The 13,688-nt window shown below is 49.1% G+C and overlaps 1 protein-coding gene across 1 annotated transcript; it reads left to right on the top strand.

Moving 5' to 3' along the window:
* Nucleotides 1-4,090: 4,090 nt before the first annotated feature.
* On the top strand, nucleotides 4,091-10,895 carry TAF1C (TATA-box binding protein associated factor, RNA polymerase I subunit C). The gene is made up of 14 exons (XM_036748332.1): nucleotides 4,091-4,240; nucleotides 4,954-5,047; nucleotides 5,436-5,533; nucleotides 5,629-5,718; nucleotides 5,830-5,903; nucleotides 6,285-6,523; nucleotides 6,736-6,852; nucleotides 7,014-7,131; nucleotides 7,215-7,286; nucleotides 7,479-7,614; nucleotides 7,732-7,875; nucleotides 8,023-8,197; nucleotides 8,289-8,426; nucleotides 8,577-10,895. Exons 1-14 carry the CDS (start codon nucleotides 4,106-4,108, stop codon nucleotides 9,704-9,706), a joined length of 2,760 nt encoding a protein of 919 aa, XP_036604227.1. The 5' UTR covers nucleotides 4,091-4,105; the 3' UTR covers nucleotides 9,707-10,895.
* The last annotated feature ends 2,793 nt before the right edge of the window (nucleotides 10,896-13,688 follow it).

Raw genomic sequence — 13,688 nt, 5'->3', positions numbered from 1 at the left:
CATATATATATGATACTTTGTAGCTCTCAAAACACTTTATTGAGCACTATGTGCAAAGCACCCTGTTAAGCCCTGGGGGATACTAATAGCAAAGAGATCCTTCTTTCCAGAAGCATACTTGGAAAAAGAGGCGGGGTATGGCGGTAGGGGTTTGGATTAAATCAGTCAGTAAATTAACACAGTTTGCTTAATCACCTTCTGTGTGCAGGCACTGTGCTAAATCCCAGGGACTCAATGGCAAAAAAAAAAAAAAAAAAAAGAAAAAAATAGTCCCTGCTCTCAAGGAGCTCACCATCTAACGGTGACCACACACTACAGTCGCTTCCAGCGCCAGATCTATCGTGATCCTTTTCCCAACGTGACTCTGGACAAGTCTCTTCTCCGAACCGGCTTTCCCATCTGCAAAATAGGCTTTAATTCCTGCACAGGATGACGATGATGACATAATGGTCGTGATAGTGCTTTGCAACAGCAAAATGAGCGGGAACGGAGGGTGGGTGAACGTTACAGGGGCAGTTAAAAAGTGTCAGGAGCACCCTTCTCCTCTCAGAGAACTGGGTTCATATTAAGAAAGCCCCTCCTCTCCAGCTCCGCGTTTCTCCTGAGCTCTTGGAGTGGCCCCTGCGGGCCACCATCCACGCAGCTGATAAGGGGGCGGGGCCAACCCTGCGCCGAGGATAACGACGGTTCCCGTTAAGGGGATAAGACTAAGGAGGCCGCTACACTTCGTAGGGCAGCTCTCGCCAGGCGCAAGACTTCCAGTACTCAGTTTTGGGGCTCCGGGTCTGGCGGGTTCCAGGGAAATCTCTCGGCCAGCGATCCGTCGTCCCGCACATGCGCAGTGAGTAAGTTAGCAGTTTCTTGGTTCAGCCGGCTTTCTTCTTGGTTTTCCATGTGTGCCCGGGGTGGTTTGTGAGTCCCCTCGTGGGTACGGTAGGGACCGTCTTCGCGCTCGGAGTCACAACTACCGTTTTACACTGAAGAAGATGAAGAGGTCTGGGTAACCTTGGCTCCCTTTTCTGCAGGTTGGGGGTCATTAAACCTCCTTTTACAGACTGGGAGAAACTGAGGTACAGCAAGGAAGCGGGGAGGGACGCGGCTAAGGTGACAAAGCCGGGGTTCAGCGCCTGCTGTCAACTCCTAAGTCTAAGGTTCTCTCCATAATGGAGCGATGTTCTCGACCCGCTTCACAAGACAGTTTGGACTAAGGTTTGAATCCCAGACTGCGACTGATGAGCTGTGGGCTAGTGGGTCGTTCTAGGCTTTGCTTTCCTGAGGAATGTAAAAGGAGGAAGTTGTACTAGGCGATCTGGAGGCTCTTTCGGCTGCTCTGACATTCTCCTTCACAACCCGTCCCCCTTCCTGCTTTTCCAGGACCCTTACATCTCATTCCCCCCCAGTACTCTGCGATCCGTGACACTGGTCTCCTGCTTGTTCCTAGAATGCAGCACTCCCTCTCCCGAACTTCCCTGGGGCATCTTTCCTGCTTTTCCCACGTGCTCAGAATTCTGTCCTTCCTCATCTCAGAAGCCTTTCCCAGGTTTCCATAATATTCGTTGATGATCTCCAGTTCTCTCTCTCTGTCCCTCTCTCCCACCCCACCCCCCAACCCCCACCCCCGTTGGCTTGTTATCTCTCCCGTTAGACTCTGAGGTCCTTGAAAGCAGGGACTTTTTGCCTTTCTTGGGAGCCCCAGTTCTTAGCACAGTGCCTGGTACCTAGTAGGCACTTAATAAATGCATACTTACATGACTTTGATTCCCCATCCCACCTATTCCTACTACATTGGCTGTCTGAAGTCTCATAACCAGACCTGTTCTGGGTAGAATATAATCCAGATTCTGTTTAGCCCCACGGTTCCTGGATATGTCAGGTTCTTCCCTACTTCAGGCATGCTCCAGCCTGACTCATCCCCTTCATTCTACCTCTTGTCTTCAGGTTCCTCACATTTGGTTTTTCTCACTTCCTGACCTCTCAATTCTCACCATCGTTGACTTTCACCATCCCACTTCAGCTACAGGGATGGGTCAGGTCACATAGTATTATCATTCTGTGCTTCCCTCAGACTGGATCACTCAACCCCAGAAGCAACTTTTACCCCACAAAATAGACTCTCTCATTGTTCAGTCATCCAACTCTTTATGACTCTGTGGACCAAACTGTCCAGAGTGGTCCACCATTTCCTTCTCTAGTGGATTAAGGCAAACAGGACAAGTGACTTGCCCAGGGTCATACAGCTAGTACATGTCTGAAGACAGATTTGAACTCAGATCTTACTGACTCCAGGCCTACCACATTATCCACTGAGCTGTCTCACTGCCCTTAGGAATTCTAGGAATACTGTTCTCCAGATATTGGTCATTGAACCCAGGGGGATTGAGAGTACCAAATGAGGGTGTGTAGAGGAAAAGCATAGTCAAAGAGATAGCCTTGGGATACAGCACAGTTAGTGGTTATTTTGTGTGTGATCATTCAGCAAAGGAGACGCAGAGGCAATGGTCAGAGAAGTAAGAGGAGAGTCAAAAAGGGAACAGTATCATGAAAACCCAGAGGAGAAGGTGGTAAACAGTGCCAGAGTCTGCAGAGAGGTCAAGAAGCATGAAGACCAAGAAAAAGTGTTAAATTTGGCATTTAAGAGATCATTGATAACTTTGGAGGGTTATTTCAGTCAAATGATGAGGTCTAGAGCCAGACTGTAAAGAGTTAAGAAGTGAGAGGAGTGGAAGCTTAGGCATTGGGAGAAGACATCTTTTGTCCAGGGGTTTAGCTGAGAAGGGGAGGAGGGAAGAAGATTGTAGGGATGGTAGTTTTTTTTTTAAGACCGAGGAAGACTTGGCAGAGTCTGTTGGTAGCAGGGAAGAAGCTAGGAAATAAGCAGCAATTGAAGATTAGGCAGAGTGGGTTGATAGTGGGACCACTAAGCTGGAGAAGACAGAAGGGGGTGGGATAAAGGGTACCTGTGGAGGGGTTGGCTTTGGCAGGAAGGGCTTCCTCTTCATCCCAGACTGGAAAGAAGGATGGAGATGATTGTTGAAAAGATGTGAGATGGGGAGAAGAGGAAAGACGCTCACTGGGAACGGCCTCAGTTTTTTCAGCCCCTCAGTTGAAAAGGATTGGGAAGCTTGAGAAGGTTTGGAACAGCCACCCAAGAGTGGGATAGAGAATCAATTAGGCAGGATTTTAAAGGATTGTCTTGCAGCATTGGGGCAGCTAGGTGGCATAGAGTGCCAGGCCTGGTGTCAAGAAGACTCATGTTTCTGAGTTCAAATTTGGCCTCAAACACTTACTGGCTATATGACCCTTGGCAAGTCACTTAACCCTGCTTGCCTCAGTTTCTCTATCTATAAAATGAGCTGGAGGAGGAAATGGCACACCAACTCCAGTATCTCTGCCAAGAAAACCCCAAATGGGGTCACGGAGTCAGACATAACTGAACCAACTGAACAGCAGCGACGAAAACTTGTAGCATTAAAGGCTGAGCTTAGCTAGCAGAAGACTGTAGCGGACCCAGTCTGCAGAGTTTTGTAACCACCTTCTGCTCTGTTCAGGTACAGGGAGAGGGGGAAAGGAAGCAGATGGTAGGAGCTATCCAGGGTTGGGGTTGATCCCCCAGATAGATAATGACTTTCCCCCTTGGGTCACACGTAGGTAACACTTTATATCTCTTAATGCACTTATTCAACATTTTGCACTTTTGTTACTTTTGTGTTTTATCCTAGACTGAGTTTCATGAAGGGAGCCACCAGAGCTTATTTAAAGTATTTCTCCCTCAAAGCATAGCCCGGTGGGTGTGCTGCCTGTTAGGTGCTTAATAGATACCTGCTGAATGAATAAACTGTGCTTAGAGGGGAAACAAAAACTTTTAGTGTATGAGCCCTGCAGATGGACTCCTGTGACGGGGAATGTTGCTGAGGACAGATTTGGCTCTGAATTCCTTTTTACTTCCAACAGAGAAACACTCCATGTTGCCCCTTCTCCCGGAGGTTCATGGCCCCGTGAAATCTTTTGTGCAAGGTTCCACTGATCACAGAAAGAAAACGTGACTTTCTTATCTTTGTTTCACAGAAACTGAGACCAGAGAATTGGGCACAAACTCTACACACAGATGGATTTCCCTGACAATCTGTTTCCCACATTCTTTTTGCCTGGCCCTCCTGGCCTGAGTGATTCCCCTGGTTCCTATCTGGCCCCTGCTTGGAGTGACTGTATGCAGCTGCTGAAGCCCCCCCAGGATCCATCGGTAGGAGCAGCCCCAGGGCCATTTCTGGGGAAGTGTTGTTTGGACAGTTATTCATTGGTACAAACAGTGGTATTCACTTCTGCTCGGCTCTAGGGATGTTTGATGTCCTGGGCACCCCAGAGACTTTGCTGGGGAGCTTCCCCTGTCCCTAATTCCATAATAAAAGAAGAATGGTGTCACCTGTGCTCTCTAAAAGCTCATCGGGATCGTAGATTTGGACCTGGGAGGAACCTCTGAAATCCATCTTTTCCAGCCTCCTTATGTTATGAGGCCTAAAGTGACACAGGCACCAAGTGGCCCACTAAGTGTCAAAGCTGCGTTTTGAAAGCAGTTCCTCTATCTCCAAACCCATCGCTGGCTCACATCCTCCCTAGAGGGACAGGAAGCGTTTAGATATGAAAGATTTGACCTAGCTCGGCAGTGGTAATTTACAAGAACTGAATGGGTCTTAGGCCCCTCGATCTAGAAGTACAAGGGACCTCAGAGGCCGTCGAGTCCAACCCCTCATTTTACAGATGGGGAAGCTGAGGCCCAGAGAGGTAAGATGGCTTTCCCCAGGTCACCCAGGTAATAAGCATCAAAGGCGGTATTGGAATCCAGGTGCTCTGACTACAAAGCCGAAGGTCTTTCCACCATACCACACTCCCCGACAAAATGGAGATTAACCTTGATACTACAGGCGTGGACTACTGAAGTCTTTCCTTGTCTCTCAGGTTAACCCCCAGCATGAGACATCATATGTGACAAAGTGGGGGAGATGGACGTCTGACACTCCTGGACCCCTGCCCTTCCTGCGCCCTGTTGCTGGTGAGGGGTCCCCTTTTGCTGTTCCTGGCCCAACCCTACTTGCTGCCTTCTGACAACCCTGCCCCCCCAAGCCTGCCCTCCCCACCATCCCTTTTTATTGGGGTGTAGCCCCTGGAATCCAGCCTAAAGCTCCTTCTATGGAAGCTTCATTTGGCAGCAGCTGTTTGGACCACAGGCTCTCATCTCAATGTCCAGTGTTGTCAGATATATACATTTCCTACCATGGACAAGAAAATTAGAATGATCCTCCTACCAGGTTCCTGGGTGCCTGTTAGACTATCCTCTTAGGACTTCCTCTTAAATATATTCTCTGACTTCCCACCCAACCCAGCTCTCTTTGCCAAGAACCTTGAGCCCTTCTCCCTAATCTCCCTACTTTTCCCTTCAGAACCCTGGGAACCTGAGCTGACCTCCCGAGATCTGCTTTTCCAGGGGCAACTGAGGCGTCCATTTGGGCCTAAAGCGACAGTAGATGTTATAGAACAGGTGAGAGGGCATTGGGTCTTTCTGAGGGTTACTCTGGGCTCTCATCTCGGCCCTTGCCCTTTGTGGTCACTGTTGTCGTCTTTGTCTCCCATCAGCTCAACCAGTTCTTGTGGGATCACGGGGACGTTGCCTTTGGGCCCCTGGGACGGCTGCTGCAGGAGAATTTTAACCTGGGAGAACCCAAGGTAATTTTGACCACTGGACAGCTGATAAAAGTGACCCCCCCCCCCCCATTGACATGGGGAGGTAGTGACAGACTGGGCAGAGTCAAGAAGTAACTGAAGCTTTCTCTCCAGAAATCCCAGAAGGACAGGACGGTGATGAATGCAGAATGGTTGGTCCAGGACCTCAGCGGACACCAGCCCAAGGGGCAAGTGACCCAAAGAGGAGAAAAGAAGGGGGTGGGGAGGATAGTGTTAGGGAGGAGCAAGGGTTAGTCAGAACTGGGGGGTTCTAGGATTGGGAAGAAGGGACCAGAATTTCCCTCAACTATCTACCAACTTTCTCTCTTGTCATCCTCCTGAGGGTGGGTACTCCACTTAGTGGGTACATTTGCAGCCCAGAGGACCTGGGTTTGAGTCCCAGCTCTGACATGTACTAGTTGTGTGACTCTGAGCCTTAGTTTCCTCATCTGTAAAAGGGGGACAATAATCCTTACACAGCCTGCCTTGAAAGGTTGCTGTGAGAAGAATTGCCTTGTGATCCTTTCTGTGATCTGGAATTATTCTTAATGGGATCTCTGCTCTCCCAGGTGCCCCTGGGCCCACCTGAGTGCCCGTCAGCGACGGTTCTCCCTGCGGGGGGGCTCGGTGCTGGGGGAGGAAGTGGATGGCCTGCTGGGGGGGCTGCTGCACGAGGAGCTGGAGACACGCTGGAAGGAGCTGCTACTGAATGAATCTCGCACAGGCGGGGCTCTCGGGTGGATTCCAGGGGCCAGACCTCACGTTGGCCAGCTGGCCTACCCCACCGGGCAGGCCTGCAACCAGCTGAGTATCCTTGTGTGGGAAGGACAGAGGAAACTGGCTTCTCCTCTCTGATAGGGGGAAAGAGAGTGGTGCAGGAGGTCTGGGAGGGACCAGCTCTGGAGCTGGCCACATGTAGAGCCCTTAGTCTGTGATCCGAGGGGCTTAGAAGAAATGGTTTCAAAGATCCCTTCTAGACCTCGATCCTGAATCTTGAGACTGCCTTAGCTCAATGCTCAGACTTCCAGAAGGTAAAGCTGTCCACCACCAGTGGACCCCAGGCCCTTGGAGACCCAACCCGAATCTTGCTCCAGGGCCCAGTCCGGCAAGTGGTAACCCGCACAATCCAGGAGGAAGGTGAGTCCTGTAAACATCTTGTTCAGTGGCTCTATTTTACACCCCCCCAGCCTGCACTGGTTGCTGGGGTGCTTCCTGATTTGGTTCCTAGGGTCCCTTGCCCCTGATCCTGGCCAGCAGAGAGTGTGACTGTTTTCAGCTAACCCCTACCCTCTCCTCAGCTCTGGTGGCTGTCCGCTCTGATCATCACTGTGCTGTGTGGCGGGTCAGTCGTCAAGGGCACCCTGAGCCCCTGCAGGTGCTGGGTACGGAGAAGGGAGCCACGGGGATCAGCCTCAGGTGAGGTGGGCACTTGGGATGAGTACCGCAGAAAGGAATGGAAAGGGGTTGCCCATGCTGACATCATTCCCTCCATCCCTCAGCCCTCATCTTCCTGGAGAGCTGGCAGTCTGCACTCGCTCAGGAGCTGTGTGTCTGTGGAGCCCCCAGGATGGGTAATGTTTACCCCTAGGTCAGATCTGACCAGCCTCCCAGTCTCTCCCCTGATCCCCTGCCCTAAAGGCTTTCCCAGGCCTGGCTGCCATCATCCTCAGTCAGACACATCGCTACTAAGCCTGGGCATCTTAAATATACCTGTCCTCCTGTTAGCCGTGAAAAGTGAGGCACATCTTCCTTCTCTCCCCCAGGCTGCAGCAAATATACAAAGACCCTGAGACCCTTGTCTTCAAGGACCCGTCTTCGTGGCGCTGGGCAGACTTCACCGCTCACCCCCGGATGCTGACTGTTGCTGACCGCACTGGAGTCCGACTCACAGATGTTCGGGTACGCGGTGGGGGTGGTAATTCTCACTGACCACATAGGGTATTGGGGAATGTGCAGATGGGGAAGCAGGCTCTGGGGCACAGGGAAGTGACCTCTTGTCCGTGTCTCTGACCTCAGGGTCCCCCAGACCGCGGTGAGCTTCTTTTTCGTGTAGGGGCTGAAGCCTCGTGTAAACAAGGGGAGCGTGTCTTATTGGCTCAGTACTTGGGGACATCCAGTCCTGCCTCCCTGAATCCCACCCTTCATCTCATCTGTACACAGGTAAGTGACATTCCCACTGTGGAGACACCTTCCTGTCATCCCAACGACCCCTCTCCCAGATCTGACTTCCCCCATTCCACAAAGTCCCCAGGGTATGTCCATGCAGAGTGGGTGCTGTCCACCTGACTTGAGTCACAATACCCCCAGTTCTCTCTCTACCTGCTGGATGAGCGTTTACCTCTTGTGCCAATGCTGAAGTGGAACCATGCACTCATGTCCCCTCCGCTGCTGGCTCAGCTCCTGCCCCCACCCTGTCCTGGGGCGCCTCTTCCCTTGCTGCTTGGAGGACTTGGGGGCCATCTGCGGATGTTGCATCTCTCAGGTGAGGCTTGGGGCTGAGACCAGCAGGAACCCAGTGGCAGTGCTTGGGTTGGCATCTCCGGCCGTCTCCCCACACTCCCTTCTTTCCCCAGGAGGGTCCAGTAGCACCCCCCAGCTAGCAGCACCACCGCAGTCACTCCCTTCACTTAGGGACTCACTCCCTGGCTTTCCAGTCCTTGAGCCCCATGGTGAGCAGCTGCTACAGGACCGTCTCAAGGCTCCCCTCACAGGTACGTTGAGGGATGTGCTGACAGAGATGGGGGCGACAAGAGGGACTGGGTATAAAGCTGTCCCCTGCATGGGATGTTTTGCGGTTGGCATTCTGCTGTCCAAGTTCAACAGCTCAGGATTTGGGGTCCTCTTCACTGGTCTTTCCCCAGGCTTGGCTGCTGTTGTACCACCAAGTTGTCCGAGTCCCACCATGCTACTGTTCCAACTCTCAGCTGCCGGAGACGTTTTTTATCAGCGCCTCTGGCTCCAGCCAGACACCGGTTCTGAAAATGCCGACTCTCTCCAAAATAGTAACTCTTGCACTGACCATGCTGATGATCCAGGCCTCGATTCTCATGACCAGACCACTGCTACCTCATCCTTGGACACAGCTCCTATCCCCAGTGCTGTTTCCTGGAATCCCCGGGCTGTTGCTTGCTGCCGCCGTTGGTTGAAGACCCTGCTACAGGTTCCCCCAGCCCTCCCTCCTTGGACACCCCCTACTTTCTCCCTACACCGTCTCCGATGGTCAGGGAAGGAAGACAAAGGGAAGGGCCGAGAGGGCCTGCAGGCTGCCATGGCTGAAGGCCGGCTGCTGCAACAAGGGGACCTGGGCCCACTCCCTTCCTCGGACCCTCCCCCTGCACATGAGCCCTTCGGTCCTGAGGACAAGTTGACTGAACGTTTGGAAGCATCTTGGGAGGGGAAGGGAGCCATTTGGTGGGACAGCCAGCAAGGTGATACCCAGGTACTAAGAAAGCGGCGGTCACGGGAGAAGAGGCGGACCCAGCTCTCCAGCTCTTTCTCTTCTGTCAGAACCACTTCTGACTTCTCTGACATCGACAGTCGCCATGGCACTCCTAGCCCCCTCCACAGGACATCTGAAGCTTCTCAATCTCTGGAGCTGTCTCAGGAGCCATGGGTCCGGAGTGTACCCCGTGAGCGGCGGCAGACGCTTCGAGACTATCTTGCGGTCCTCCCTTCTCCAGACTCAGGAAGCTGCTCTACCCCCCAATCCCAAAACCCAAGCAGCCAGACCATCCCCACCTCCGAGCCAGGTCAGCACTCAGTACCACGCTTCCAGGATCCAAGGACCCAGACCCTCCTTTGTCCTCCCCCAGGGAGCTCCTCTGCCCACTGCTCTCAAAATCCAAGTAGTCAGACCCCCTGCTCCCCTGACACAAGGTTCAACTCTCTATCCCACTCCCAAAATTCAAGCGTCCGGAGCCTGCCCTCCCGTCACACTCCTTCCCTTGCAGGCTCACAGCCCCGCAAGAAGAAACCCCGCATGGGTTTCTAAGGACTTTTGTAGATCGTAGGATCCCCAGAAATCCCAGGACCTCATAGGATTGTAGCTTTCGACTAGAAGGAATCTAGTCCAACCTCCTCGTTTCACAGATGAGGAAACTGAGGCCTGGAAAGATGTGCACACGTGTTAAAGATCATTACCCAGTGCTCCCTCCTCTAGTGCCTTGCAGAATTGACAAAGCTCACTCTGTCTGGCTCCACCACTGGGGAGCTGGATCAGTCTGGGTGTCCAGGAAAAGTTTCCATCTCACTTTGCCTGGAAAAGTCCCAGTCTGGCCCATTTACTTTAATACTAATTGCTCTTTAAGCTCATGGGAGATCACTGGAAGGGACCCTACCCTCTCTGTGCCCTGGTTCCAGCACATTCTTACTGATAACTGAAAGTCGGGTCAGTTAATTTGACCATTTGGCCTTGGGTATTTCTTTCTCACAGTGGCCAGAGCCAAATGGGGAAGAGTCCCCCAGGGACACACAGACCCTGTGCAGTTGGCCATGATATCGAGCATCCTGGTGCCCATGAGCCAGTGCATGAAGCTTTCAAAAAGGGTGGCCGTTGGCCTAAAGAAAGTCTCAATTTCACCGGGGAAAATAGATATGTTTGAAGGAGGGACTTTGAAGGCTCGGCTGAGGAGTATAAATGAGATGCCATCTTGTAGCTGTTGCCTCAGGTTTCTCCATTGGCATCAATTCAATTTCCAAACTCTGAGCCTTTAAAATTTAAAATTTTCTACTGTTAGCTAACTTCCTTCTTCAGAATGACCAGCTGCTAATCCTTTCACTGTGACCTTCAAGCTAATGAATACATATAGAGACTCAAAACTCCATATTCCAGCTTTCCTATTTGGGCAGCTAACAGAAGCCCATGGGTCTCTTTATGTGTCTAACCTGACCATCTGTACTCCAGGGGCTGATAACAAGAGGGAAAAGGCAAGATATGCAGGGGACTGCTACTTTAAAAAGCATAGGATTTTACTGGAGAAAAAGAGGTCTTAATTATAAGAAAATATAATGCCTTAAAGAAGCCAAAGGAATATAAATTAAAAACTAAACTGTGTTTTTGTTGTCATGTGGAACAATTTTGCAAGGAACTAACTGAAGGCCCAAAAGATAGAGATAAAGACTGCTTTGGAAGAAGAATATAAGCTGAGACAGAGGCCTTATACCTCTTTACATTTTTTCAGTGTTTTCTACATAAAAAGTACCAAATAAATATTTTCTGATTAATACCCTGGTTCTTGCAAGACTTTTTTTTTCCTAAACGATCTAATGAAAGAAACTCCCAACTAACTACAAAATACATTAAATAATTGGTATACAAATACAATTTAATGACACTCTATGTGGCTAAGGAGAAATAATTGAAGAGTTAATTCATCATTGAGCCATCCCAATCTAATGAAAATGCTGCTTAGATTGCAGATTTAATGCAATTCCAGTCAACTCCAAAAGGCTCATCGTCGATGAAGTACAACAACCAACCTTGGACAGACTGTGCCATTATCTGGATCGACATGTTGGGGACTATGTGCTGCGTTGTTTGGTTTGGCTTATCTGGTTTTTTGTTGTTCCTCTGTTGTGGAGAGGGGAAAGCGGGAGCATGAGAGCCCAGAGTGAGAAAAGGGGAGAGAGCCTAAGAGCCAGAATCAAACACTGATCTAATTCAGGCAACTCGAAGGAACAGCTGCCCACTCCTCCAAGAGGAAAAGTAAAGGGAGGGGGAAATTCTGGGGGAAGAATACTGGGAAACAATGTGTAAAAAGCCAAAGGAATTGATAAAACTTGAAAGTGAAAACCAGCAATACAGAGATGAAATTACAATAAAATGAATTGAAATATTTTGGCAGGGAGAGGCCCCATGAAAATCTCAAAGCCAGTAGAAAGCATTCTAGCCAGTGAAATGCCAAACCCGTGTGGAAAACTACAGAAAGAATCTGAGATGCTCTGTGTGTAAACTGAGAAGTAGCAAATGAGATTGAATGCAGGCAAGAATAAAATAACAGCTAGCTGACCACCATTATCTTTCTCTGTCTTTGAGCAAGTCAAAACATTGTAGGTCATGTTTCTTTACCTGAACAATGGAGTTCTAGATATTCCACACTCATACTCTGCGGATGCACTCATCCTTTATTCAAAAATGAGCTTAATAATGACAATAGCTAGCATTAATTTATCATAACAGATTTGAGTTCAGATCCAGCCTCAGATACTTGCTGGCTGTGTGACCCTGGGCAAGTCACTTAACCCATATTTGCCTCAGTTCCTCATTTGGAAACTGAGAACACATTGGAGAAGGAAATGACAAACCACTCCAATATCTGCCAAGAATATGACTTAGAGTCAGCTGTGACTGAACAACAAAACATTTAATGCTTCAAGGTTTAACACTATATCATTTGATCCTCACACTAACCCTGGGAGGTAGGTGCTCTTATCATCTCCAGTGTAGCAAGTGCTTTGTTGAACCTACTCACCCAAAGTTTGGAGGTAATAGAGGAGTGTGACCCCAAATGTTGGAGGGAAATGTTGCGCAACTTCTATTCTTAAGACATCTTCTCAGTAAATATAACTTTATAAAAGCTAGGTAATAATAATGATGATAGTAATTGGTTATAAATCTCTCCCCCAATAGAATGTAAGCTTCTTGAGGGCAGAGACTTTTTCACTTTTGTCTTTGTATCCCCCAGTGCCTAGTACTGTGCTGGGCACCTGGCAGGGATTTAATATGTGTGTTTGTTGGTTGATTCAGTAGCTACTGGCTTCTAATGCTCATTCTGTCTCAGATTTTTCTTTCTGCAGTGATAGTGGGTGGTTCTTCAAGCTAACCAAGTAACAGGTATTCCATCTTCTTTAAAGAAATAAAATTTCTAAAGGGAGAAGGATCATTATTCAATAAAAATAGTCAAGAAAATTGAATATCAACATGGCAAGAAATTAGTTTATAGTCTTGCTTTTACATCATAGGTTACAATAAATTCTGATTGGATGTATTCTATAATTTTATCAATTGTAAAGCTGAAAGAAAAAAGAGTAACAAGGAAATTAGAAAGCGAGAGTGCCAGTGCTGAGTAGCAGTGGCCATGAGGAAGTGGTGTTCTTAGCTCCATCATGGATTTAAGGCGCAGAGTTGGAGAAAAGTGGGCAGGATAATCATAGCACCTCCATTCCAGGGTGGTTGTGAGCATTAAATGAGATTGTTCCTCCATCCCTCTCCTCTCTCATTGCGGGTGGTCCAGGTGAGAGGCAAGCAGTGAAGAAGGTGGTAACAGAGTTTTGAGAGAGGGGCATGTAGCCCTGCCATCCCAGTGGACTAGAACCAGGCAGGGAAAAATTGGCACAGGCCCCAAGAATGGCCCCTATAGGACAGTTAACTTTCACTACATAGACAAAATTAGGTAATTATCAAAAATAAAATAATTTTATAATAGGAAAAGCAATGCTTCTAAAGGAAAAGAGACTGAGAAAAATAACTACATTACATATATCACAGATTTTGAGCAGGAGGAGACCTGAGGGGTCATTTAGTCCAACCACCTCGTTTAATAGGTGAGGAAACTGAGACCTATGAAGTTAAGTGACTAGCCCAAGATCACAGAGATGATGGAGGTGAGATTTGAACCCATTTCCAAATCTAGTGCTCATTCTGCTGTGCCATACCGCCTCTCCTGAACCTTGATATCTGGAATCTAAAAAGTACCTGATAGATATTTATGGTGACATCCATTCCCCGATGGAAAACCAGTCAAGGAACGTGAAGAGACCACTGTTGAATCATCATCCTGCATCTTTGCATGTTGAATTCCTGCGTATCCTTTTAAGTCCAACTCCATAATAATTACGGAATCTATACATTAGAGTCTCAGAGGCTATCTAGTGCACGTGAAAACGAATCCAGTCTGCTACAGACATAAGAAGTAGTTACCCAGCCTTCATCTGGAGACCTCTAGTGAAATGCAATTCACCGTCTCCTAAGGCAG

Source organism: Trichosurus vulpecula, chromosome 3, assembly GCF_011100635.1.
Source record: "Trichosurus vulpecula isolate mTriVul1 chromosome 3, mTriVul1.pri, whole genome shotgun sequence".
Taxonomy (NCBI): domain Eukaryota; kingdom Metazoa; phylum Chordata; class Mammalia; order Diprotodontia; family Phalangeridae; genus Trichosurus; species Trichosurus vulpecula.
The sequence above is the reverse complement of the archived record's forward strand: the minus strand, read 5'-3'. Positions and strand labels throughout refer to the sequence as shown.